This window comes from Micromys minutus, assembly GCF_963924665.1.
Source record: "Micromys minutus genome assembly, chromosome: 1".
Classification (NCBI taxonomy): domain Eukaryota; kingdom Metazoa; phylum Chordata; class Mammalia; order Rodentia; family Muridae; genus Micromys; species Micromys minutus.
The window spans coordinates 28038259-28065939 of NC_137969.1; the positions used below are offsets into that span (position 1 = coordinate 28038259).

The 27681-nt window shown below is 44.1% G+C and overlaps 1 protein-coding gene across 1 annotated transcript in view; it reads right to left on the reverse strand.

Annotated features, from left to right (window-relative positions):
• The window catches only part of SFI1 (SFI1 centrin binding protein), a gene marked incomplete at its 3' end in the record, with an annotated part of 61035 nt that overhangs the window by 25491 nt on the left and 7863 nt on the right, over positions 1-27681 (reverse strand). The window contains exons 4-9 of the mRNA XM_080936238.1: positions 27349-27420; positions 15899-16009; positions 14171-14265; positions 8893-9010; positions 5124-5226; positions 664-820 (exon numbers count right to left, since the gene is read on the reverse strand). Coding sequence (XP_080792364.1) covers positions 664-820; positions 5124-5226; positions 8893-9010; positions 14171-14265; positions 15899-16009; positions 27349-27420 — 656 coding nt within the window. The remainder of the gene's footprint in view (positions 1-663; positions 821-5123; positions 5227-8892; positions 9011-14170; positions 14266-15898; positions 16010-27348; positions 27421-27681) is intronic.

Sequence of the window (27681 nt, forward strand, 5' to 3'; positions counted from 1 at the left end):
AGAGCCAGAAATGGCCTGTGTCAGGGCCTTGGGGGGGGTGTGGCTTCAGATCCCAAGAACCCAGCTCTTCCCACCATTCATTCGGTGCTGTTCAGCAGTCCCAAGGGGACTGCTTTGTCTCTGATGCTCTTATGATCCCCTATGTTGCCCTTGTAAACAATGTTTGATTAGCTTCCCAAGTGGTCCCATTACATGACAGTTTATGCTGCCTCTGTCCATTTCTCTCATGAAACTGTATATAAGATGCTTCACTTCCCAATAAGCTCACCTGGCATGAAACACAGCTTGTGCAAGACTGTCTGATCCCCACATGTTCTACCTTCTATATTTTCCCTTCTCTCAGCCACATCTCCCTTAGGACCCTGTCACCGAAGAGCAGTCTGCTGGTCCAGGTCAAGCATCAGAAAATGGCTCACTGAGTAAAAGTAAGCATGTGACAGCATTGGGCATGGTGGCACACACCTTCAATCTAGCTCTCAGAAGGCAAAGGCAGGCAAATCTCTGTGAGCTCAAGCTAGAGATTAACTTCCTAGCTGAGTTCAGGAGTGGGTAGAGGTGAACTTGGAGCAGACCTACATTTCCAGGGTGAGGAGCTTAGGAAGGAGAGCTGCTGCAGAAAAGAGAGGGTAGATGATTTTTGTATTAAGAATATTACCAACTCACCGTTCCGCCATCTCTTCACCCTGCAGATACGGACGTATTTAAGCCAAGCCTTCAAAGACCTCCGCTTCTGCCAGCTCTGATAGTGTCGTAAGGCGGTGACCACCTTCCCTCTCTCTCGCTGGCTAAGTAGAAGCTGTTTCTGCCACTGTAGCCAAGCCTGAAAAGACCAGATCAGGAAAACGGCATTTGAAGCCACATAGTGGGCCTGAGGCTAGCCTGGGCTATATGAGATTCTGCCTCAAACAAAACAAAACAAATTGGGGTGGGGGAGTGTGGAGTTACAAGTGAGAGAGAGAGAGAGAGAGAGAGAGAGAGAGAGAAGTTATAAAAAGCAATTTGCAAGTACATGGTGGAATTGAAGAAAACTTCTGAACTAGAGCAGAGCTGGGCTGGTGAACAGAGGGAAGACAGGAAATTGTTCCTAAATACACTTAGGAGAAGGAGAGATGCAGCTCTGGAAACTTTAGAGGATGATGAATCAAATGGACAGAACACTGGTGTCAATGGCTGTTCTGATTTAAGTTTCTGTGACACTTCATTGCAATCATGGATCATAAAAATTTTGTCCTAAAAAAAGAAATAATGAGGGGGCTGGAGAAATAGCTCAGTGGTTGTTGCACCCACAAGGTAGCTCAAAGCTGTCTATAACTCCAGTTCTAGCGGTTCTGACACCTTCTTTTTGCCAGGCACATACATGGTACATAGACACAATTCATACACACACACACACACACACACACACACACAAACTTTGGCTGCCCTGGAACTTACTTTGTAAACCAGGCTGGCCTCAAACTCAGAGATTTGCCTGCCTCTGCCTCCTGAGTGCTGGGATTAAAGACGTGCACTGCTATGTTTGCCTCTTTTTAAAATTTGTGCGTGCGCATCAGAGGACCCTTCAGAGTCCAGAGGCATTAGAGCCCCTGGAGCTGAAGTTGCAGGTGGCTTTGGTGACCTGATATGGGCGTTAGGAACGGAACATGGATCCTCTATGAGAGCAGCACTTACTCTTAACAATGAGCCCATTTCTCCAGGCCCCCCTTTTCTTTCCTTTCTTTCTTTTTGAAGCAGGATCCCACTATGTATTCCTGACTGGTTGACCTAACACACAGTTTTAATATGAACTATATGTTATACACTGTCACATCAATATGAAGTGCACTGGAAATAATGACATTGTGGCTATATAAAAGAAAGCTTTTTTATTTTAAAGCTACGACCAAAGTAGACTTAGGGTGTATGTCACATGCACAATTTTGAAGTAGCTCAAAAAAATTAAGCACAAGCCAGGCACAGTGCCACACGCCTGAGATCTTAGTACTCAGGAGGCAGGAACAAGAGGATTGAAAGTTGGAGGCTAGGACGGCCTACACGAGACACTGTCCAAACAGAGAAAGAACTATGTTTACTCTTAGACTGCTATGAGAGCTCCTGCGTGTAACCTCAGGATTTGGGAGGCTGAGGCAGGAGAATCATGAATTTGAGGCCACCATGGTCTTCATCATAAGATCCCGAACTTTATTATTTTTAATTATATATGTGTGCACTTGTGTGCAGGTACCTGTGCAAGCCAGAGGAGTCAGATACCCAGAAGTTGGAGTTACAGGGAATTGTGAGCTACCAATATGGGTGTGAGAACTGAACTCTGGTCCTCTGGAAAACCAGTGCCTTTAACCACTGAGCCATCTCTCCTGGCCCCTCCTCACTTTTCCTGAATATTTAAAAAGAAATAAAAAATGTGTTTGAATGGTTGTCAAAACATGAAGAATGAGGTAGGTGTTGATGGTACTAGGGGAAGGGGCAGAGACAGGTGGACCTCCGTGAGGCTGTGGATAAAGAAGAAGAATGGCTGGACATGGTGATGCACACCTTTAATCCCAGAACTTGGGAGGCAGAGGCAAGGGGATCTCTATGAGGTGAAGCTAGCCTGGTCTATGAAGTGGACTTCGGAACAGCCAGAGCTACATGATAAGATCCTCAAAAAACAAATACCCATGAAGAATAGGTTAAACAGGCTAAGGAGTATGTATCATCCACGTTTTCTGTGATTCGGGATCTGCAGACACAGTCCTAGATACAAAGGTTCACCCTTTAACACACTGTGCCTTATGTCTGACACTTGTTCTTTCCTTACCAGACGCTTCAGATAGCCACTTTGCAACTTCTCCCTACCAGGCTTTCTTGAAAGCACACACCGAAACTGCTTATCAAATCTATCACCATTTCCACGTAGCTCAGCCCAAAGGTCACGTCTGTCCTCACACTGACCCAGCACACAGCACCTTCTCTGGTGGATCCTTGTTCCTGCTGATGACTTCTCAAGGCCTATCCCACAGCCTCTCCAGTCACTCTGCTCACTGTACTTGGTCACTTGGTTACCTGGCTTTAAAAGCCATCCTTCTCCAAGGACTCAGGATGGTATGTTCCTGCCTGGACCCTTTCTCAGCACTCCACATGCTTCCTTAGCATCTCTGTACCTCCTTGTGCCAACTCTAAGGAAGTATCAGGCTGAGCATTCAGCGTGAAGAGCACAGCTCCTCCCATTCTTCCCCACAAGGTTGCTTCTCCTTCAGCGGTCCCATGTCAGTGAATGGCAACTCCACTGTTGCATCTGCTCAGCCAAAGCCAGGAGTCACATTTAACCTTTCCATGAGCAAATCCTGTCTGTCACCCACATGGTACCTCACAACCATCTGCAGCCCAAGGAGGGGATTCAACACTTTTTTGCCCTCCATGGACACCAGGCACATACATAGTGCACACACAAACATACATGAAGGAAAAAAACTTACATAATGTAAAATAAATCTCTCTCTCTCTCTCTCTCTCTCTCTAGCTAGCTACCTTCATGCTAAAATTTCACTTGGAGTCTTTCTTCTTTTTATTTATTCTATTTTTATTTTCTTTTATTTAACTTAATTATTTTTATGATTTATTTATGACTATTCTATCTACATGTACACTTTCATGCCAGAAGAGGGCGTCAGATGTCATTATCCCACTACAGAGGGTTGTGAGCAACCATGAGGTTACTGGGAATTGAACTCAAGATCTCTGGAAAAGCAGCCAGAGATGCTCTTAACTGCTGAGCCATCTCCCCATCCTTATTTATAATCTTGTGTGTGTGTGTGTGTGCACGCGCGCACCTGAGTCCAGGTACCTGAGAAGGCAAGAAGGTACCGGATCTTATCTTAAGCACTCTTATCCACTAAATCATCTTTTCAGCCTTCAGGACAGGCAATTCCATTTGTTTATGAGTATGTGTCTGTTCATGTACAGATGTGTGTATGCCAAGCGTGTAACGGTGACCTCAGAGGCCAGGTGTGTTTCTTAACATATATTCACAGCACAGAGCAGTGGCTTTCAGTCAACGAGCATGGTCCTAGCACTTGGAAGGTGGAGGCAAGAGGCTAAGAAAGTGAAGGCCGTCCTCCACTACAAAGCAAGTTCAATGACAGTCCAGGCTACATGAGATCCAGTTGCAAAAAACAAAATCAGGGCTAAAGAGATGCTTTGGTGGTTAGGAGCATTGGCTGCTCTTCCAGAGGTCCTGAGTTCAATTCCCAGGACCCACATGGCTCACAACCATCTAAAATGACATCTGATTCATTCTTCTGGCTTGCATTAAGACAAAGCACACACACAAACATATATACATATATATGTGTATATATATATATTACATAAATAAGTCTTTTAAAAAAAAAAACAAAACTCAAAAATCAAAACCCAAACATCCTGTGAGGACAAAGCAGCAGGGTTCTCTTTTCAGTCTTGGTTTTGGCCTGCATTATTTTCTAGTTTGCTACAGAGAAAGAATAATGCAATAAGAACATACTTTTGTCAGTTTATAATGAAGTTAGTGAAATCAGCTCTGCGTGGGAATTGCATGGAGAACAAGTGCATATCCCTGACAGCCGTGCCCATCCCTTAGCCTCACCTTCTCCACTGCTCTCTATCCCACTGCCCCAGGCCCCTGTGCTGCACTCCCAACAAGCAACTGCAGAGAGAAGCCGTACTGGCTGGTTGTGTGTCAACTTGACACAAGCTGGAGTTATCACAGAGAAAGGAGCCTCAGTTGAGGAAATGCCTCCATGAGATCCAGCTGTAAGGCATTTTCTCAACTAGTGATCAAAGGAGGAAGGGCCCAGCCCATTGTGGGTGGAGCCATCCCTGGGCTGGTAGACCTGGGTTCTATAAGAAAGTAGTCTGAGCAAGCCAAGGGAAGCAAGCCAGTAGGTGACATCCCTCCATGGTCTCTGTATCAGCTCCTGCTTCCTGACCTGCTTGAGTTCCAGTCCTGACTTCCTTTGGTGATGAACAGCAATGTGGAAGTGTAAGCTGGATAAACCCTTTCCTCCCCAACTTGCTTCTTGGTCATGACGTTTTGTGCAGGAACAGAACCCTGACTAAGACAGAAGCCTTCCTAGAACACCGAAGCCTGAATATACCAAACAAACCTGCAGCTGGATGCCCCGGGCTCTGTGCTTCACAGCCGCTGCGTGGAGAGCACGCTCTGCGCGGGCTTGTCCTAGTCGCCATCTCCACTTGCTCCACCAGGAACTGAAAGAGCAAATCAAAGATGGAATCAGTCAGGGTTTGAGGGAACCCACCAGAAGAGAGAAGGACCATTACATTAAACCAGGTTTCTGAACTTTAGCCCAGGTCTCTCTCCCTCACAGTGCCATCTCTAAAGGAATACCTGTTGACCTACTGCTGCAAAGAAAAACAAAAGTCAACATGCACTAAAACAATAGCTAAATGCATTTTTAACAACTCATTTTCACTGAATTCATTTCTTAAGGCCAGGAGGATGCTCAGATGGTAGTGTTTGCTATGCAGGCATGAGGCCCTGAGTCTGGATCTCTAGTGCCCACATGAAAGCTCAGGCTCAGCGACAAGCTGGAACCTCCATGCTGAGGGACAGAGTCATGAGGGTTCCCTGGAAGTTCAGCAGTTGGCCAGCCAACTTAGCTGAATTGGTGAATTCCAGATCCAGTGAGAGATCCTTTCTTTAAAAATGAGGTAGAGGGCTGGAGAGATGGCTCAGTGGTTAAGAGCACTGACTGCTCTTCCAGAGGTCCTGAGTTCAATTCCCAGCAACCACATGGTGGCTCACAACCATCTCTAGTGGGCTCTGATGCCCTCTTCTGGTGTGTCTGAAGACAGCTACAGTGTACTCATATACATTAAATAAAAAATAAATAATTAAGAAGAAAAAAAGAAAGTGAGGAAGAAACTCCCTTTCATATACATGTGCAACCTTGAAGGATAACTAATGGTAAACCCATTTCACAGAAGAGAAAATAGAGATATGGAGAGGTGAAACAACCCAGTGACACATGTTGGATCATGGATTGAGTTCTAAGTAAGTATAGCTGTAAACTTGCAGGTTGTACTCAGTACCCACCTCTCCTGAGCTTTTATACACTGACATTCAGGACCCAGAGAGTCACAAGGCCAAAGCACAGAGCCAGTTATAAAGAGGCTTTGTTTATCAAGAGAGTCAAAGTAGACTTCGTGTCAAGGGCCATGGAGAAGAAACAACAAATGGCTTTAGAACTTATGAATTCGGCCACCAGTTAGCACAGCCATAAGTGTGCCTTGGAAAGGCAGAACCCGGGGACTAAGTGTCCTGAGGATTTCACGAGTTTTTCTCTGTAGTTGTCTTCACAACACTTAATCTAAGAACTGTACAAAAGCTCCAGGGAGCTTCCGGCCCTCGCTGGGCAGCACCTCTGGCACTCACAGTAACAGACTTGATCTTTCTCAAGCACTGCTGCTGGAGCAGATTCCTGACTCAATCTCCACCCTAGGAAGGAACTTAGAGAAGTAGATTGTCAGCAACACCTCCACCCTTAGAGAGCATTTGGAAAAGTAGATTGCTATGAAGCTAGGTGAAGATTCTTTTGTTAGTGGCTCTGAGGTAGAAAACCTTAGGGAACAATTCGAACTTCAGTAATGCATACTCTTCCTAGTTGAGCTAGGAATATTTTAAGGTCAGGGGACAAGAACAATGGCTGCCTGAACAGCACTGGCCAACTTTCTAGCTGAAGCAAGGTCAAGGTGATGATTAACTTCTTGAACTCATTTTTGCCCTCAGCTTCCTGATATAACGTAACAAATTGGTAACAAGCAGATGTGCACCCTGAGGATTTAAAATAGAAATGACTTATGTTTTATATAAAAGTAGATTTGTAATTCTTTTAAGGTTTTCATAAAATTCCTTTTTATGATAAATAATAAGATGATTGATCCTTTGTAACCACAAACTACTGCCTGCCAGTAAGAAAAACTGGCTGAGAATATTATCTTGCTTGCTCATACTTTGTTAATCTATAAGTTGCTTAGTTACAAATAAATGTGGGTTCTTGGGAATAATTTGGTTTTTTTTATATGTACTACATAATTTTTTATGTAAAGGTATTAAGGAACATACTGTTTTTTCATAATCATTCACTAGAGGAAAAATAGAATATAATCACATTGCAATTTTATACTGCTTAAAAGGTTTTGCTGGGATATATAAGTTATGGGAGAAAAATAAAGTTGGAGCCTGCTTGCTTGCTGGAGCTTTGCCCTAACCACTCAATGTGACTCTGTGTGACTGTGTGTATGTGTGTGTGTGTGTGTGTGTGTGTGTGTGTGTGTGTGTGTGTGTGTGTGAAGTTCATCAAAAGTGTATGTGTGTATATATATGTATACATGTGTGTATGTAAAAGAGCTTGCTTGTTGGAAATTGTTGAAGTCTGCTTTATCCATCCAGTGTGTGTTTGTGTGTGTGTGTGTGTGTGTGTGAGAGAGAGAGAGAGAGAGAGAGAGAGAGATCCTTTTCTTCCCCTTTTATTAGAGAGAGAGAGAGAGAGAGAGAGAGAGAGATCCTTTTCTTCCCCTTTTATTTTCCTTTCTTTTTTTCACTGGTCTCTTACATCCCCAAAGGAATTCTTCATTGGCCTCTCAGAGAACATTCTCATTAGCCCCGGTGAGAAAACTTTGTCCTGTGTGTGTGATGTTGGTGAGATGCAGGGCAGTGGCTGAAGTAAACAGTGAGCCCACATTTTTTTTCAATGACAAATTTACAATAATTTATACAAGTCCTTCAACTTTTCTGAGCCTTACTGTACATGACAATGTATGTAGTAATGTACTTATATTTTATGCCAAGAATTGAATGAAATACTTCACATTTTAACACATACACACCCCCACCTGTGGGTACAGACCTGTAACCCTAACTATTTGGCTAAGTCAAATATCCAAAATAAAGATGGGGGGGGGATTTGAAATGTAAATACAGAGAATATCCAATAAAATAATTTAAATCAATAGAATAAAATAAATAAATAATCAACACATCGTAAGTCAAAAAATAAATAAATAAAAAGTAAAAAGAACCGAGGATCTGGGTATGGTGGAATTTGATTTAATCCCAGCGCTTAAGAGGCAAGCAGAGACAGGCAGATATCTGAGTTCAAGGCCAGCCTGGTCTACAAAGAAAAAAGACAGCTAAGGACATAGCTCAGTGGTGGAGTATTTATTAACCACGTGATAGACCCTACATTCATTCCCCTGTGGCACCATCCTAATTGGTATTTCTGTTGCTATGGTGAAGCACTATGACCAAAGCAACCTGGTGAGTGAAGGGTTTATTTGGCTCATACTTCCATATCATGGCTCATTAGTTAAGGAAGTCAAGACAGGAATTCAAACAGAAAAGGAACATGGAGGCAGGAGCTGATGCAGAGACCACTAAGGGATACTGCTTAATGGCTTGCTCCCCCTGGCTTGCTCAGCCTGCTTTCTTATTGAAGCCAGGCCCACCAGCCCAGGGAAAATGTACAATGAGCTGGGCCCTCCCCTATCAATCATTAATTAAGAAAATGCCCGACAAGCTTGCCTACAGCCCAGTCTTATGGTAGAGTTTACTCAATTGAGGTTCCCTCCTTTCAGATAACTAACCCTAGCTTGTGTCAAGTTGACATAAGACTAACCAGCTCACATCCCTACCACCAAAATTATATACACAAAGTTAAGAAGGCTTAGAACACTGTAAGTACTTAATTAGAATTAACCATGATTATATAAAGTTCAATATTATAGCTGAATGTTGTCCATGCGTATATAGGTATCAACTGTATTCTAAGCATTGTGCTGAGATGAGTGAATTAAAGCATCATACCAATGCTGAGGTAGAATAATGTTTGCTGACCTGCGGTGCCCCACACTCACCATAAGACAGTCCGTCTCCTAAACTCTAGAGCAGTGGTCTTCATGTGAAGCTTGGTCCTACGAGCAACCACGTATATTAACCAGGACTTCCAGGCTTGGCGTATCTTCTGCTTCATATCTAGAGACATCAAAGAGATATCTTTATAAAAAGTTGGAAACTGGACTGGAGGGATGGCTCAGCAGTTAAGCATCTACTGTTCTTGCATAAGTCCAGTTCAGTTCCCAGCACCCACACTGGGCAGCTCATAACTACCTGTGACTCCAGCTCCAAGATGGATCTGATGCCTTTCTTCTGGCCTCTGTAGGCATCTGCACATTTCTACACACAGACATAGACATATAAACATAATTGAAAATAAAATCTGAAAAAAATAAGATGGGTAAAGAGGGCCAGTGAGATGGTCCAGTGATTAAGGGGTTTGCTGCCAAGCCTGGCAGTCTGAGCTCCATCTGGAGCCCACACAGTCCTGCAGGCTGTCTTCTGACCTCACAGGAGCATACAGGTATACAGGAGCCCCACACATTTAAACAAACACACAAACGTAAAAAAATAATAAAATAAAATAAAAAAATTTAAAGGGTGGGAGGGATTTATTATTTTGTGTTATAGGAGCTCACGGACTTTCTGTACTTAGCCCATCTTCACCACCAGTATTTGTTCTCCAGCCTCCAGGTGCCCTCTGCTGGAAATACTGTGTAGTGTTACAAAATGACAAGTGACAAGTGGAGATGTTTACAAGCTTTTAAAGGTAAACTGCACTCTGTCCACTGTGCTGCAGCTCTGCCTCCTCCTCCTCCTGCTTCTTTGAGACCAGGTCTCTATGTAGCCTGGCTGGTTTGGAACTCTCTCTAGGAAGGTAGACCAGGCTACCCTCAAACTCACAGAATCTGCTTACCTCTGTCTCCCACTGTGCTGGGATTAAAGGTGTGCACTACCAAGTCTGGCCTTATTTTTCAAGACAGGGCCTCTCAGTAAACTTGAAGCTCACCAATTAAACTAGACTACCTAAGCCAGAGGGTCACGGGAATCCTCCTGCCTCCGATTCCCGGTGCTAGAAGTAGAGGCGTGCCCGGCATTTCAGGTGGGTTCTAAGGAATTGAACTCGGGTCCTCATGTTTGCTTGCAAAGCAGTTTCACTGACACCCATTTTCCCAACTGTGAAAACAATCTTTTACCTTAAAAAAAAAAAAAAAAAAAAAAAAAACCTGACTTTCCCTTTCTACTACAAACATTCTGCCATATCCATTATAACTATAAATAACAAGGAAGGCAGCAGGAGACACAGCACAAGAAAATGCACATCACTTAGGACGTAACACAATCTATGCAACCAGAATGGTGGTGGCGCTCACCTTTAATCCTGGCACTCTAGAGGCAGATCTCTGAGTTCAGGACAGCCTGGTTGGTCTAGAGTGAGTTCCAGAACAGTCAGGTCTACACAGAGAAACCCTGTCTCAAAAAACAAAACCCATACTTGATTTCAGTTCTTTTACTGTTTTAAGGCACAGATTGTCTTTGCTTGGTTGGTTAGTTGGTTTGGGTTTCTAGAAACCTTAACTGAAAGAGCTCAAGGCCAGGGCCTGAGAAGCAGGGCAGCTCAGCAGTTAACACTAGCTGCTTTTGAGGGTCCCTGCTCAGTTCCCAGCACCCACATGCTAGCTCACAACAGCCTGTAATTCCAGTTCCAGGGGATCCAGTGTTTCCGTCTGACCTCTGTGTGCTTCAAACACACACATGCTGCACATACATATCTGAAGGCAACACATTAATACATAAAATAATTTTCTAAGTTCCAAGAGAAATATGTCTTAGGACATAACTCAAAAAAACCTTTAAAAAAAAAAAGCCAGGTTCTCAACTGTCTAAAAGAAAAGTTTAAAAACAAGTTCAAGGCCAACCTAGGAACTACAGAAGACATTTTCTTTTTTGTTTGTATGTTTTTTACATTTTTTATCTATGTGAGTACACTGGAGCTGTCTTCAGACACTCCAGAAGAGGGCATCAGATCTCATTACAGATGGTTGTGAGCCACCCTGTGGCTGCTGGGATTTGAACTTAGAACCTCTGGAAGAGCAGTCAGTGCTCTTAACAGCTGAGCCATCTCTCTGGCCCTGGTTTGTTTGTTTTTTGAGACAGGGTTTCTCTGTGTATCCTGGTTATCCTAGAACTTGCTCAGAAGACCAGGCCGGCTTCAAATTCAAGAGAACCACTTGTCTCTCCCTCCCAAGTGCTTGGATTCCAGGTGTGTTTCACCATCAGCTGGCACACCCACACATTAAAAATAATAAAAATAAATATATAGTTTTTTGAATCTAAAACAAGATGGAGAGATGAATAACTGGTTAAGCGTGGTGCCCCTTTCTGGTGTCTCTCTAAGTAGCACTGGCTGTCCTGTAAGTCTAGGCAGGCCTTGAATTCACAAGAGATTCTTCTACCTCTGAATCCCAAATGCTGGGATTAAAGAATAAAGGAACCAAGTACTGTTCTTCCAGAAGACCCAAGTTTGGTTCCCAGTTCCCAGTTTGAAAAGCTTACAACTATAACCCCATTTCATGTGAATGAACAACATTTTCTGGTCTCCATGGGTACTCTTGTACATGTATGAACATATGTACACAAATAAAATGTTTTCTTAACTTAAAGGCCCTAAAACACAGCACTCAGGAGACAGAGACAGACTGATCTTTATGAGTTTTAGATGTGCCTATTATTAAAAATAATAAAAGTAAATACATTTTTTTAATCTAGACGCAATATGGAGAGATGGCTACGTGTCTAAGAGTGGTGGATGTGTCCCAGTTTAACCAGAGCTGTATATAGTGAGATCCTGTCTCAAAAAGAATCTAGAGAGAGAAGGCCAAATCCAAACCAAATCTTGCAGAAGTAAGTTCGAAATAACAACAGAACTACAAATCAAGGAAGGCACCAGAGACAGGAAAGCCACAGAGAAGACCGTGGATACAGACACCCATTATTTGATGCTCTTGCTTACCTCCTATGGCTACAATACAACAATGACCTGAACTAACCTGAGATGGGAAGGGTTTATTTCGCCTTACAGGACACAATGCAGAATCAAGGGGAGCAAGCTAGGAAGCAGACTTCCTCCATGGCCTTAACTCTGTTCCTGCCTTGCTCTCCTACTTTGGCATCCTTGATAAAATGCCTCCCCAAGTCAGCTTTGGTCAGCATTTTATCACAGCACAGAAAGAAGCTAGGACTCAATAAAACAGGCAGATGGACATGAATGATCATTCTCAGAAGGAAAGAGGGCTCTAAGGGTCATGTGCCCATGACCTCAGCATTTACATCAGCAGGAACTGTACAGCAAGGTCTGGTCTCTGAATGTAAAAATCAAGAGGACTGTGACTTTATGACTATAGATTCCATATAATATAATAACAGAAAACTATTGACTCATAAACCTGATGCCATATTAAAATGAGATGATTCCTTGGATGCTCACTAAAGAGAGAATAAATCACCTTACAGCTACCAAAGCTTGAAGTCACGCTAAACCCCTTCAACAAAAATAATCCAGGTATAGAGGACCTTATCAGATTTTACTAAACATTTAACAAAGAAATTCAGCTCCCTCAAGAGACTCGGGAAGGAGATGATAAGATTGAAGCCAGCCTGAACAACTTAGCAAGACCCTGTGTCACCATAAAAAAGAAGGAAGGCTGGGGAGATGCCCAGTCAGCAAGCTGCTTGCAGTGCAAGCATGGAGACCTGAGTTTGACCCCTCAGAATTCCATGAGAAACCAGCTTTGGCAGCAGGCACCTCTAATCCACTGTCTTGACTTCCAGTTAGTCTGAGTATCTACAGAAGAACCAATAGAGAGGCTGGAAAGACTGTTCAGCCATTAGTTAAATATACCAGCTGCTCTTGCAGAGGACCCAGGAATTCCCAACACCTACATGGTAGCTCACAACCACCTGTCCAGGGAATCTGAAGTTCTCTCATCAACTCTACAGGCGCTGCACACATGTAGTGCACATACATACACACGGGTAAAATAGTCATATACATAAAATAAAAATAAAAACTTTTTAAAATCCCAATAGAATCTACAGAAAAACTCCTGGAACAAACATGAAGTTAGCAAGGTTGCAAGATACACAAAGCTTATATGTAAAACTACAAATCTTCAGAACCACAGGAGATCTTTGTGGTCTTAGGTTACAGTGTTCACAGACATGACAGGTAAGATGTGATATTAATAACATAATCCAAAAATAAAAATAGATCAATTAAACATCAAAGTTAAAAATAATACAAAGACAAACCACAGACTAGGAGAAAACACCTGCAAATCATGACTTTAACAAAAGGCTCACAATAATGGCATACATTCACAGAAGAAGATATGAACACACTCACACACACACACACACACACACACACACACACACACACGTTTGTTTAAGAAAGGAGTCTTTCACTGTGGCCCAGGTTTGCCTTGAGTTCCTAAGTTCATATGACCTCTGCCTCAGCCTTCCAAACAGCTGAGATCATTCTAGCACTGTGCTTGCCTTAGAATATATATCCTCAACACCAGAACAACAAGATCAAACAAAACTTTCAAATCTCTATAAGAACACAAACAACCCCATTTAAAAGATCTTGATAGGGCTGGCGCAGTGGCACAGTAGTTACTAGCACTGGATGCTCTTGAGGAAGACCCACGTTTCATGCCCAGCACACACATGTCAGCTCACAACCATTTGAATAACTCTTGTTCCAAAACAGATGCCCATTTTGACCTCTATAAGCATCAAGCACACAGATGGCACACTGACATACATGCAGCAAAACATTCAATACATATAGAAGAAGTAAATATAAAATAAACTTCTAAAAGAAAGAACTTCAACAGACACCAAAAAGATACAAAGACAAACCACAGAGTAGGAGAATGCACCTGCAAATCATGACTTTAACAAAAGGCTCCTAACTACAGCGTACATTCAGAGGGAGATGTGAACACACACACCAGGATAGGGAAGGGAGGAAGTCTACACTATGGGAGAGAACTTATGCTTCGCTGCGTTTAAGGCAAACCAGCAGGCCAGGTCCAGTCAGCTCACACATCTGCCTAATGAACCCAAACTACACAAAATGTAAACACAGCATCTGATCAGACAGGACAGTCAACTAGATCTACATAGAAAGGAAATCAAGCATGTCTTCTGCTTTACCCAGGTGATGCTCCTTCCCAGAAATCCTGGGAGAACTAGTCAAAGTGTCTTGAGACACACTCTCCCCTCTCTCACCATGATGCTCGGCTCTTTGAAACCTCTTCCTCATCTCCCGTTGCTGGTACACAAAGGTCTTCCAGTTCTGGAAAATCAGGTTGTACAAGTAGTATCTGAGGAACCAAAATGCAAATGGGGCTTAAGGTAAGACCACAAAGTAACTCCTACCCAGTCGCCTGTACACTTAGGAATGTTCTAGAAGGGGAAAGCTATAGTTGACAGAATTGCTCAGTAGACGTTACAGTTGTTTGGAATGTGGGTGCTACCTAAAATTAGCACAAGGATTTCTTTGGGAAGTAATGGACTATTCTGACCCTTGATGGTATAACCATCGAAAACAATAGTTGGGGCTAGAAAGATTGCTCCATGTTTAAGAGCACTGACTGCTTTTCCAGGAACTGGGTTAGGTTCCCAGCACCCACATGGCAGGGAATCCAACACCCTCTTCTGGCTTCTGATGTATTCTGTGTGCATGGTACATAAACGTACATGCAGGTAAAGCCCCCGTACATATAAAATAGCTTAACACACCAGCTTCCCTCCTCTCCATAGCACAGTGAGTTCTTTCCTGCCCCACTGTGCTCCACAGTGTAAGGCACTCCTACCGAACCCTCTCAGCTCCACATCAGACACACTGTTCCTGTATTAACATCAAAGGTCCTAAACCAATCAAGCCCATAAGGCCTTAGTAAATTCACTGTCTCCAACTACAGTCAAACTTTTCTCCTTAAAGGAATCACTCTCCAGCAGCATGTGACTAAAGGAGAGGCACTTCACTGCTCCCAGACAACTCTGCTTTCCAATCTGAACTAATTATATATTAGAGTTGAATCTCATCTTACAAACATAGGTATAATTTTTTTTTTTGCTTTTTAATCTGTAAAAATGTATCTTTAAGGAATTATGTAACCAAAGGTATGGTGGTATACTCCTTTAATTCCAGCACTTGGGTGGCAGAGGCAGGTGGATCTCTGTGAGTTCTAGGCCAGCCTGGTCTACGGAGAGAGTTCTAGGACAGTTAAGACTATATAGAGACCCTTTCTCAAAACAAAACAAAGCAGAACTGTGTTATTATATTAATTGTGTGGAGGGGTCTGACCACAGTGGAAGTGCTGAGGTCTGAGGACAATGTGCAGAAGGAAGCTGGCTCTCTCCTTCATGGTTCTGGGGATCCAGCAGTCAGGCGGCAGCAAGGGTCTTCACCTGCTAAGTAACCTCATTTGCCCTCATTTTACTTTCCTCTCCATTTATTCCTTGCAATGTGAGTGGCATTAAAGATCCTTCTTTCGTCCTCTTGGTTTTCAAACTGTGCTTCTGGTGCTAGGAATTAGCTTATGACCTTGTGAAGCGTAACCACGTGCTCTCTTGTTCAGCTACCTGATCCAGCCTACTTTCCAAACATCTAATGTGGGACATACCCTTTCTTGATCAAAATCATTATGCTAGAACTAATCATTATACAAAACAAAACTCTCAGATTTAGAAATATATGGAATCCATGAGTAAAGCTCCCAAATCCTCAGCACGGCTAACTTTTGTCTGAATCAGAGGAGCATGCATATGTGTGTTCACAGACATAACTAAAAATAAGTAAGGATTTACTTACCCTCAAAAGGATTTTTTAAAAGCTAGAAAGCAATCCAAAACTTTACTCCTTTGGAACAGGAACAAGATACTGAGTAATTGTGTGAAACCGTGTAAAATCTGCATTTCAATAGGCATAAAGAATAAGACATAAAAGCCAACCTGTAGTGACAGTCAGCTCGAACGCAGAGCTTCCACTCCCTCTGGGAGATCCACCATTCTTCCCTCCATCCTCCAAAGACCTTCTGCAGTATTTTCTGCTCATGGAAAAACCTGAGGGAATGGAGAACATCAGAGAGCTGATGTGAGGCAGCTGGAGTGACATCTTTGCCCAGTCAGCTTCACACTGCCCTTACCTTCTCAAGGAAGACATCAGAACACAGGAACTGACACACTGGTTGTCAGGTCACAGCTCAGTATGACATACGCCAGGACCAAGACAACCAACCATACTAAGGACCTGATACTCACGGAAAGCCGAAATCTTCACACACTATGAGGGAACCAAAAACTATGATTTTGGGGAGCAGGTGAGATGACTCAATAGATAAAGCCACCGAAGCTGGACAACCTGGACTTGATCTTGGGACCATGAAGAGAGAAGTGACAGTACAAAGTGGTCCTCTGGTGCTCACATGTACCATGGCATGTGCACAGTCACACGAGTCATACACAAACTTGATAATAGAAAGGTAAACTGCCGTAACTGCCAACGGTTTCTGAATTTTTACATTAAATAGAGACTTTTCCTGCCCTCTGAACTGTGTGAGGATGAGCATAGGCAGCAGTGCAGGTTCCAGAGACGGAGCCAAGTCCTGGGCTTGAGAGCAAGCTCCACTTTTAGTTTTCTGAGAGGATTTCTCTGTGTAGCCTGATGGTCATGAGTCTCACTCTGTAGACCAGCTCTGCCCTGAACTCATAGGGATCCTCCTGCCTCTGCCTCCAGAGTAGTAGGATGAACGGAGTTTGTTATCATACCAGGCAACAAGCAAGCACCTGAGCCATCTCAAAGGCCCCCTGTTTTGTTTTTTAATTTTTTAAAGATCTATTTATTTTATGAGTACACTGTAGCTGTCTTCAGACACACCAGAAGAGGGCATCAGATTCCATTACAGATGGTTGTGAGCCACAATGTGGTTGCTGGGATTTGAACTCAGGACCTCTGGAAGAGCAGCCAGTGCTCTTAACTGCTGAGCCATCTTTCCAGCCATACATTTCATCTATAAATGTTAATAAAACACCACTCCTTAACAGGAACATATATGCTAATTTAGTTCAAGTCTAGAGAGGATTAATTATAACCGTAAGAGACCAAAGAAGTATTAAGGAAGAAAATGCCTGCAAGAAAGAGAGAGAGAGAGAGAGAGAGAGAGAGAAAGAGAGGGAGGGAGGCAGGGAGGGAGAGTGAGAAAGAAAGAAAAAGGAAAAAAAGAAAGAAAGAAAGAAAGAAAGAAAAGGGAGGGAAGGAGGGAAGAAGGAAGGAAGGAAAGAAAGAAAGAAAGAAAGAAAGAAAGAAAGAAAGGGAGGGAAGAAGGAAGGAAGGAAGGAAGGAAGGAAGGAAGGAAGGAAGGAAGAAAGGAAGAAAGAGATAAGAAAAGGAAAGATAAGATTTGGTGGTGAATAATTTTAATCCCAGTATGGGAGGCAGAGGAAGGATCTCTGTTAAGACTGGTTAGCCTGGTCTACATTGGCCAGCCTGGGCTACATATTGAGATCCTGTCTCAAATAAAAAACAAAAAAACAAAAAAGTGTCAGTGCTGATGCCAGAAAGGCCATCAAAGAAAGCCATAAAGCTGCCTGTCATCACTTTCCGGTTTTGTTTTCATAATTCTGCAGGTTACGGCAAGTTCTCCCCCCCAACATTCACGGCCATTTGTAAACACTGGCTGACCAAACTCAACTGAATCTTTGGAGGTTCCCTGTCTCATAATGTCACCTCCGAGTTTTGGTTTTGTTTTGTTGTTTTGTTTTGGGGGGGTTCTTGTTTTTGTTCCATTACTTTGGTTGGTTGGTTGGCTGGTTGGTTGGTTTTAAGACAGGGCTTCTCTGTAGCATCTCTCACTATCCTGAAACTTGCTCCAGGCTTGGCCTTGAACTCAGAGATGCACCTGCCTCTGTCTCCTGAGTGTTGGGACTAAAGGTATCTGCCACCATGCGTGGGACTGGGATGAGGGGTCCTGAAGGCTTTAAGACCAGAAGGGAAACTCAGTTCAGCTCCACTTAGCTATCACTGGCTCAAACTCTGATACCAGTCATTTATTTTAGTCATATTTAAGCACAGTACAATTTTGGAAAAAGTTAAGGGGGTAAAAAAAGTAAGTGCTTCCAGGCACATGAGTGGCCAGGCTCTTCCCCCAAGGACCTCCGACTACCAGGTTCCACCCACAAAACATTCTAATTGCCCTATGGCCAGCCCCCACCCCCACCCTACAGAGTAAAAATTCCAGGCTCGGGACTTGAAATCCCACAAATCCCTACCCTGGAAATCTCTACCCTGGAAAGCTCCCCACCACCACCCCTTGGGATCTGGGGACACCAGAGACTGCAGGCTGCAGTGACATTTTCCTTCCTCTCTCTCATCCCTGGGAATGGTGTCTTCCATAGCTCACATTACCCCTTGGGATGCCTCCTAAAAAAACCTGCAGCCTCTCCACCTGACACCTGACCTGAAGGGCCCTAAACGTATTCACTTTCACAATACCATAATACCCCTGAGATAATCAATACAAAGGGCCATCGAATGACATCCTAGATCCTAATAATATTTGGGCAAGTGATCAGAGAAATAAAAAGAGATTCCACACTCCCTATTTCTCCTTTCTTCGCTCTGAAAGACCAGGATAAAGCCTGACCCCCTAACAAGTAAAGTAGAAGACCCCTAGCAGGTAGAGTAGAGCCAAAAATGTAGGCTAGCCAGTTCTGCAATACTATTCTTCTATTCTAGGAACTGGCTGACCATAAAAGAATTTATGGCCCTAAGGTGAGGGTGACTCTGTTTCAGAAACTGACTGACCATAAAAACATAAAAGTTAAATATTTTCACCTTATAAACAATCTTGAGAAACCGGATGTTCCCCTCGTCATTCTTCACTGGTAATTTCCAACTTATAAACAATCTTGAGAAACCAGGTATTTCCCTTATGATTCTTCACTGGTATTTATGGTATTCTCCAATGATGCACTGCCCCCCCTTCCCGGGATGTGGTTTGCTTTCCTTAAAAACCCCTTCTCTCAGCCACTCGGGGTCGAACTCCTCTACCCCTGCGTGGGATACAAGTTTCGACCCCAGCGCTGGACTTCAATAAACCTCATGTGATTGCAGCAAGGACGGTCTCTCTCGAGTTCTCAGGGTCATGTTATCCCGAGACTTGAGTGAGGGTCTCTCCTCTGCGGAGGTCTTTCAGCTCCAAACACTGTTTATCTGGTCTCCCCAGTCACCACGACACACTGTAAATGTCCTGTGTTTTGAATTACCTTTGATGAATGTGTAAGGTATTGCATTGTGGAAACCAAGAGCCAGAACTAGCAGGAGGGGAAGAAAGCAAAGGAGGAGGCCAGCCACAGGGTGCATGTACTCCCAACACTCTCTGCTGGCAGGTACATCTCTCAGCTCCCTTCTGCAGTGTTCTCTGTAGCCTAGGCTCAAAAGGTTCCTCCCATCTTTCTTTGGTCTCAGTTTACTAGATTCAGTTTTACAAGGATTCAGGCAGGTGTCTTTTAGATATGAGGGCATTAGATTGTTATTTTGTGCTTTCCCACTTCAATCAAAAACTGGTTCTGAAGTTGAGGTATGGCTGCCTCCCCTCTAGATCAAAGCCTGATTGTTTAAAGATTTCCTCTAGAATCTCTGTCCCATATCAGGCGAGCCACCTGACTGTGACAGAGAAAGAAGAGCAAACCAAAATAAAGGGACAGACTTTTCACAGTGGGGACTGTAGCTACTCATCTCATACTCTTTTGGGTTTGGTTTAACTCTCTAAAACTTCTGCTAAAGAATAAATCTTACCTCAAGATCTGTAAGCATGCTGGGTATGATTAAAAACCGGCAAAATCTGTAACAAAAGGGTTAACTTAAAAAACTCATATCAACCCGGGTTGATAGTTAAAATCTACACATAGGTAATGTTAATGTTAAAGGAACACATGGTTTGCTGCCATATTAGCTACTATCCTCCCACTGGGATGAGGCAGCCACAGGGCTTACAGCCATCTTTCCTAGGGTTAGAAAGGATGGATTTTGCCATGTCAGGTCACTCCCATCTTGATTATAAGTGACCACATGGCCTAAGCCAACTTCAGAAAAACAGCTCCTCCTAGTATGCAGCCAGATGGTTCCTCCACCACTTTCAATCATGCTAATAAGCCTCCCTCCCGCTTCTTTCCCTCAGCGACAGGCCACCCAAAGCAACCCTCTCAGGCACCCACTTTCAGCCCATGCAGCCCTTAGTCCTTCCACTACTCACACCAACTCTGCCATGGGACCCCCTACCTCCTAACCAGGCTAAACCTGCCACAGTTCTCCCTTTGCAGGTGGCTGCGGTGGATGGCTTGGTCAGGATACATGTCCCCTTCTCACTAAGTGAACTCTCTCAAATAGAAGAGAGAATGGGGCCCTACACACTACTTCTTCCACCTTCATTAAAGAATTCCAGTGCACTACCCAATCCTGCAACTTCACCTTCTATGATGTTTATATGCTTCTCACCAACAACCTCCCTGAGGACAGCAGATAAGTCTGGGACCAGGCTAGGGCACATATAAACAAAATCCACCAAAACTAATGCCAACCATCCAGGGGGCTGAGGCAGTCCCTGACCAGGACACTGAATGAAATTACAATACCCAAGGACATCCTTGCTAGGGAATCAGTGTATAACTTGCTGGTCTCTGTACAGCTGCCCTTAAAGCAGTAAATTATGAAAGCATCGTAGAGGTCACTCAGGACAAAGACAAAAACCCATCCCAATTCCTGGACCACCTTATAAAGACCATCATACAATACACCAATATCTGCATCCAGAAATCCCAGATTCTTCCAGTTTTTCCTGATACTAGGGCCAAACTTAAACATCTAGAGACAGGACCCCTGACGCCACAGGCAGAATCTTAGTAGTGGCCTCTAAGGTATACCATGGGAGAGATGAAAAGACCCAAAACCAAAACCACCACATGCTAGTCAAGACCTTTCAAGTGGCCACAGCAACAGGCTTCCTAGCTTTCCAAAGTCCCTGCTTCAAATGCGGTCAGGAGGATCACTGGACATGGGCCTGTCCGAACCCTTGTAAACCGCCAGGACTATGTCCAAGATGCCATGCTGTCTGACCCCATGTCCCTTGAGGCATAAGGACATCAAACCCAGATCCCTTCAGCTGACCTCCTAGGCCTGGCCATGGATGACTGGGGGGGTCTAGGCTCCCTTAGCCTCACCACTGCCACCTCTGACAAGAAGCCCCAGGTACACAATATCAGGGTAATCTATCTCTTTCCTTTTGGACATCAGAGCCACCTATTCATTCCTGATGGAATTTTAGAAACCTGCCTGTCCTTACTCCCCTGTTGTCAGGGAGCGGGGATGGATGGCCTCACCTGCCTCACCAAACTGCTTCGCTGTATCTTTAGGGGCATTCACCTTACCCACTCCTTCCTGGTGGTACCAACTTGTCCCATCCTCTTGCTGCGAAGGGACCTATTAGCGAAAGTGAGAGCCTCAATTTCTTTTGCTCCTCCTATCCGCTTGACCCCAGGATGGCTGACAGTTCTCCTCCAAATTACACAATGTGACATACCCTTTCCCCTGCCAGCCTTCCAAATACATCCCTGAGAATGGAGCTCCCAAAACCCTCTAAAGCAGAACATGATCCTCCTCTCACCATCCAACTACAACATCCAAAAGCAAGACATTGTGACCTGCCTGGTCCTGGTTGCTTGGAAAATTCTGTCTGTCTAGGTTTGTGGATGGGTCTATATTTTTGGTGTGACTGCAAGTTTTGTTGTACACACATGAGGCAAGACGGGAATGAGTAAAGCTCAGTCAAATGTAGGAGCCACCACATGCATGCTTTGCTTCCTCTGAGTGTGTGAGCTTTCTGTGCTGTTTATTCATTTTGCTTTTGTTTTCTCTGCTGCTGCCAGCCACCACTGCTAACACTGCTTGCTATGGCTGCCTTGATGGCCAGAGCTCAGAACTTATCTCTGGGCCTTCTAGAGTCAGTGTATGAAAGATAGCATTCAAAATCAATGTTTATTTAAAAGACATTTAAGGCTACACCTCCATGCATTCATATAAGAATGTACCTCAGGCCGCAGCTCAACTTCTCATACCTGAATAACTTCGGGTCAGGTCACCTATTACTGTCTTTTCAACACCTGACCTACTTTCCAACATACAAGGGTCTCCAAACACCACTCCCTTCCTGAGGATGCCACACTTACCTTTCAGCCATACCCACATCTCAACATTCCAAACTGACTCAAGCTGCTGATGTGGCTGCCTTAAAGTGTGTACGAATCATTTGTTTCTGCTGGCTTCTGCCACCCATCATATCTGGTTCCAAATTCTAAAATCTTATTCATCAGCCATTTCTTCCTTCCAACTGCTCTGACCATCTGTCCCTCCTCACCTACTGGGTGTCCTCTGTCCAGCTCCTGGAGCCTGCCACATCTACCAAAGCCACACTACGTAGGCAACTCTCTAGTTATTAAGGCATTTCCTCCCCTCCCTCTATTGGAACCCGTCTCTAGGCACTTCCTGATAAACCCTCCTTCAGCTTCTTTAAGCCCTTGAGGGACTCTGTGACCCTGTCCCTCCTGTCTCCCAGCTCCATCCTGGAAGACTCACAGGTCTCTATGCCCTCCTGCTCCATGTCTCTCGGCTCCCACTTGGAGCTTACAGAAACTCCCTCTGTGGAATTCATTTTGCCACCCTTCCTCTCTTCCTCCACAGACTCAGATTTTATTAAAGCCCCGCTCTGTTACTAGAAACAGCTTGGTTTGAAAAGGGATTCTTTGGCTTCTAGATTACAGTCCATCATCATAGGAACTCTCTATAAACTGACAACATGACCACTCTGTGGTATGGGGAGGTTGTATTGTAGATAGGAGAGAGAGAACAGCCAGACATCTGCAAAGTCCAGAGCAAAGAAAAAGTAGACTGCATATAACCAGCAGACCGATGTGGCTGACCAGGGTTGTCTGTGAGACAAGGAGAATCACAGGAGTCAGAGTCAGAAAGCACAGCAGGAGCTGAGCACAAAGAGAACACAGTGGGAAGAGTGAAGGTTGTGATGATAAATTCCTAGGGGAAGGAAAGGCTTTGAGATATATAACAAGTACTTGTTAAGGAGAGACTGGGGAGCCTGGAAGCCAGCTCAGACCTTCATATACTGACAGGTGCCACAGGTATATGTTAATTGGAGACCCATATGGGCCTTTGGCCAGAAGTAAGGAAAATGACTCCATTTGGCAGGCTGAACACTTCACAAGCTCTTCAGGAACCCTCCTATAGGCCAGTGTAAGCTCATGTCTGGACATCTGAACTGCCTTTTAGTTTCCTTTGGACCTGTCAAGCCAAGGCAGGAACTAAATTTAAAAAAAAAAAAAAAAAAAAAAATGGAGGTAGATACTGAAACAGGAGCCAATGAGGACCACTGTTTACTGGCCTGCTTCCTTTGGCTTGCTCAGCTACCTTTCTTACATAGCCCAGGTCTACCTGCCTAGGAATGGCAACATCCACTGTGTACTTGGCCCTCCCTACATTAATTAACATTAAGAAAATGTCCCACAGAGATGCCTACAAATCAATCTGATGGAGGCAATTTCTCAATTAAATTTCTTATTCCTGGGTGTCTCTAGTTTTGTCCAGTTGATAGTCAAAAACTAACCGGGGGCAGAAGAGATAGTTCAGCAGCTAAGAGCACTGGCTACTCTTCCCAAGACCTAGGTTCAGTTTCCAGCACCCACATAGTGGCTTACAATTCACAATTCTAGTTCCAGGAGATTGGATGCCTTCTTCTAAACTTCAAGATCACCAGTCACATACTTGGTACACATGAAATAAAAAGAAAATTTAAAACACAACAAAACCCAACTAACCAGCACAGAAACCGACTGAAGATTCTCCACCCCCACCAGAAACCCTTGATTTATAGTTCCCCCCTCCACACATATACAAACCTAAAAGCTTCTAAAAGCAGGTTTTTGATGCCTCATAAATAAAGACAACTTCTAGGGAGCTAAGTGTGATGGCTCATACCCTTAATTGCAGCACTCTGGAGGCAGAGACAGGGCTACACAGTGAGTTCTAGGACAGCAAGAACCACAAAGAGACCCTGTCTCAAACACACACATGCAAACACACAAAAGCTACAAGGACGTAGTGTTTTTTGTTTGTTGTCCCGCGCAACCATCTCGCCAGCAAGAACGACTCAGCACACAAAATAGGATTCTTCTGCGGTAAACTTTAATGCTCTCGAGAGGCAGAGCATAAGCTTGCAACACGTGAAGACGAAGACCTCGAACTATCTAGCCCATCCCCTTATAAAGGGATCAGTCCTCACCTTGGACGTGGAGCCCCCTGATTGGTTGAAACTCATCAGGCCCTATGACGCCACGGGAGAGGCAGAGCTCAAGGAGTGTAAAGTTCCCCAGCACGTGCGCACATGACTTGTTTACTGCTAACTCCAGCCGGATGCCAGCGCCATCTTGTAATGGAGAATGTGCAGGCAGCGCCCCACAGTTGTTTGTTGTTGTTTTGCTTTGTTTTGTAGTTATTTTTATCTATGTATGAGTGCTTTGCCTGCTTGTTCCTATGTGCACCACACTCACAGCTGGGGGTGGGGGGGTTGAGAGAAGAGGGCATCAGATACCCTAGAACTGGAGGTATGAAAACTCAGGTCAGCCTGCCTCTGCCTCAGTCTCCTGGCTGCTGAGATTAAAGGTGTGTTTAAGGAACATTCACAAAATAAGGAGGAGCTCATAAAAATTAAAAATACAACCTTTTTTAAGAAATAAATAATAATAATAAATCAATAAGGTACGAAAACAAAGGTCAGTTAGTTAGTCTGATGCTGCCTCTCCTGCTGCTTTTTTTGAATGGAGATTCACAGTGTGTCTGCCTGGCTGACTGTAATCTGATCTACCTACCTGTCTCAGCCTCCTAAGGTGGTAGGGGTAAAGGCCTGCCCACCATACCAGGAATTTGGCTTTGCTTTTACTGAAAGCAACTGAAAACTGACCAAAATGATATGAGTGGTTTCTTCAACCATCCACTGAGCAGAGACTGACAAAAAGACCGGAAAGGAGGGAGTGAGGGGTTTCCTTGTGTCAGGTGCTGGGTTCTCTGTACATCAGATGTTAGATCAGTGTGATCTGGGGCATCTTAAACTGGCAGAACAGAATAGAATGAGTCAAGGATGACTCCCAGGTTTTTAACTTACTGCACCCAGAGGGGTGAGAACTGGTTCATGCTAATTGCAGGGATGGGAGGGAGAACACCAGCAGGGAGGCTTGTAGGAGGTACCAAGATGTCATTCTGAAGCCAAGCAATTCCAGCATTTGGGAGGCAGAGGGAGCTGGATATTTGAGTTTGAGTCCAACCTGGTCTACAGAGTAAGTTCCAGCCAACCAAGGCCACACAGTGAAACCCTGTCATGAACAAATAAAAAAGCAAACAACAAAATCATTTCGGGCTTGCTAAGTGTAGTACCGATGGAACTGTCACATTTGTGAAGCAAGTGTTGGGGCTATAGGTTTGGGCTGAGGATATTCACTGGGAGCCACCAGAGGACCACAGTTAGGCGGTGCACGGCAGTGCAAAGAACCAAGGAAGAAGCGTTAGAAGTAGCAAAAATTCAGGAGGGAAACATCAGACAAGAATCATCCAGAAGCTGGAAAAGAACGGGCTCCTGGGAGACACAAAAGATGGCACTATGGTTGTGATAAATGCCCCACAGACACCGGTCACTGAGGACAGTCTGACGTTTAGAGGTGGCCAGAAAATGAAACTTGCTCCTTCCTGTCTGTGTTGTAGCTAAACCAATGCAACCAAAACTTATAGCAAAGAGTGGTGGCTACCTTGACGAATCCTAACATGTATGTTGATGTTACAGCACAGGGTGGTAGCTACCTTGATGAATCCTAACATGTATGTTGATGTTACAGATGAATCCTAACATGTATGTTGATGTTACAGCACAGGGTGGTGGCTACCTTGACGAATCCTAACATGTATGTTGATGTTACAGATGAATCCTAACATGTATGTTGATGTTACAGCAGAGGGTGGTAGCTACCTTGACGAATCCTAACATGTATGTTGATGTTACAGCACAGGGTGGTAGCTACCTTGACAAATCCTAACATGTATGTTGATGTTACAGATGAATCCTAACATGTATGTTGATGTTACAGCACAGGGTGGTGGCTACCTTGACGAATCCTAACATGCACATAGATGTGTGTTATGATGAGGAATAGTGTACAGCATAGGGATTTGCTCTTCACTGAAACTCCTTGGACAATACCAACATTTCCACAAGGTCTGCCCTCTACAGAGACAACGTGTCAGCAATCCCGTGTGAGCACATGTGCTTCTCTCCTGGGTTGGTTCCTTCGCTTCCAGGGAGGTCGTGGGGTTTTGGTTTCCCTCAGAACTCCATCAAGATAACAAATATGCATGAAATTCTCATTCCAGTATAAGGTTATACGAGGGACTGTCTTTGCCTGCCAGCAGTAGTAAGGGACAGGGAGAATCTAGCATACTTGTCACAATGACAGTCACGTTGGGGCTTACTATAAAACAAAACCCGGGGGCTGAAGAGGTGGGTCAGCAGTTTAAGGCAGGTACTGCTTTTGGCAGAGGACCCAAATTCAGTTCCCAGAACCCACCCTGGATGGTTCACAACCTCCTGTCCTATATATCCAGCTCCAGGACATCTGACCCCCACTTCCCAATACTGAAACCATCTACACTCACATCCACATGTCCACACCTATACACGTACTGTTAAAACAACAATAAAGTACATGCCCTTATTCCTAACACTCTGAACAAGGGACCAGCCTGGTTCACATAGTGAGTTCCAGGCCAGCTGAAAATACAAAGTAAGGAAGACCTTGTCTTTTTTTTTTTTTTTTTTTTTTTAATTTATTTTTTTTATGTGAGCACACTGTAGCTGTCTTAGACACACCAGAAGAGGACATCAGAACTCACTACAGATGGTTATGAGCCACCATGTGGTTGCTGGGATTTGAACTCAGGATCTCTGGAAGAGCAGTCAGTGCTCTTAACCACTGAGCCATCTCTCCAGCCCCCAGACCTTGTCTTAAAAGGAAGGGAAAAAAAAAAAAAAAAAAAAACTAATGATGATGGTGGTGATAATGTTGGTGAGAAAATAAAAGGACAAGAGACAGGGTTTCTCTGTGTAGCCCTGGCTGTTCTGGAACTAGCTCTATAGACCAGACTGGCCTCAAATTTAGAGACTACATCTGAAATGCTGGGATTAAAGGTGTGCCCTACCACTACCTAGCAGAAGAGAGGAGAAATCTTTTAAATGAAAAAGCAAAAGAACAAAAGCAGAGGAAGCTCAGCAGCAGCAGAGCATCCACAGCAGTACCTGGCTCGGGAGGGGGTCACTCTTCCAAAGGTCACTCGCATCCACAAATACAGGAACTTTCTGGCCACACACCTGAAAACAAGAAAGGTCACAAACACTTCAAACTCCACCTTGCTGACATAAGTTCTCTGGAAAAGAGAGGGCACTTAAGGTGTGAAGTGGAGGAACCACTGTCTGAATTAAAAGATGATGTCATAGTTAATCTTGCATTAAACAGAAAGTGGAGAGGACAGGTTTATAAAACTAAAACCAAGCTGGGCAGTAGTGATACACCTCTTTAGTCCCACCACTCAGGAAGCAGAGGAAGGCAGATCTATGAGTTCAAGGCCAGCA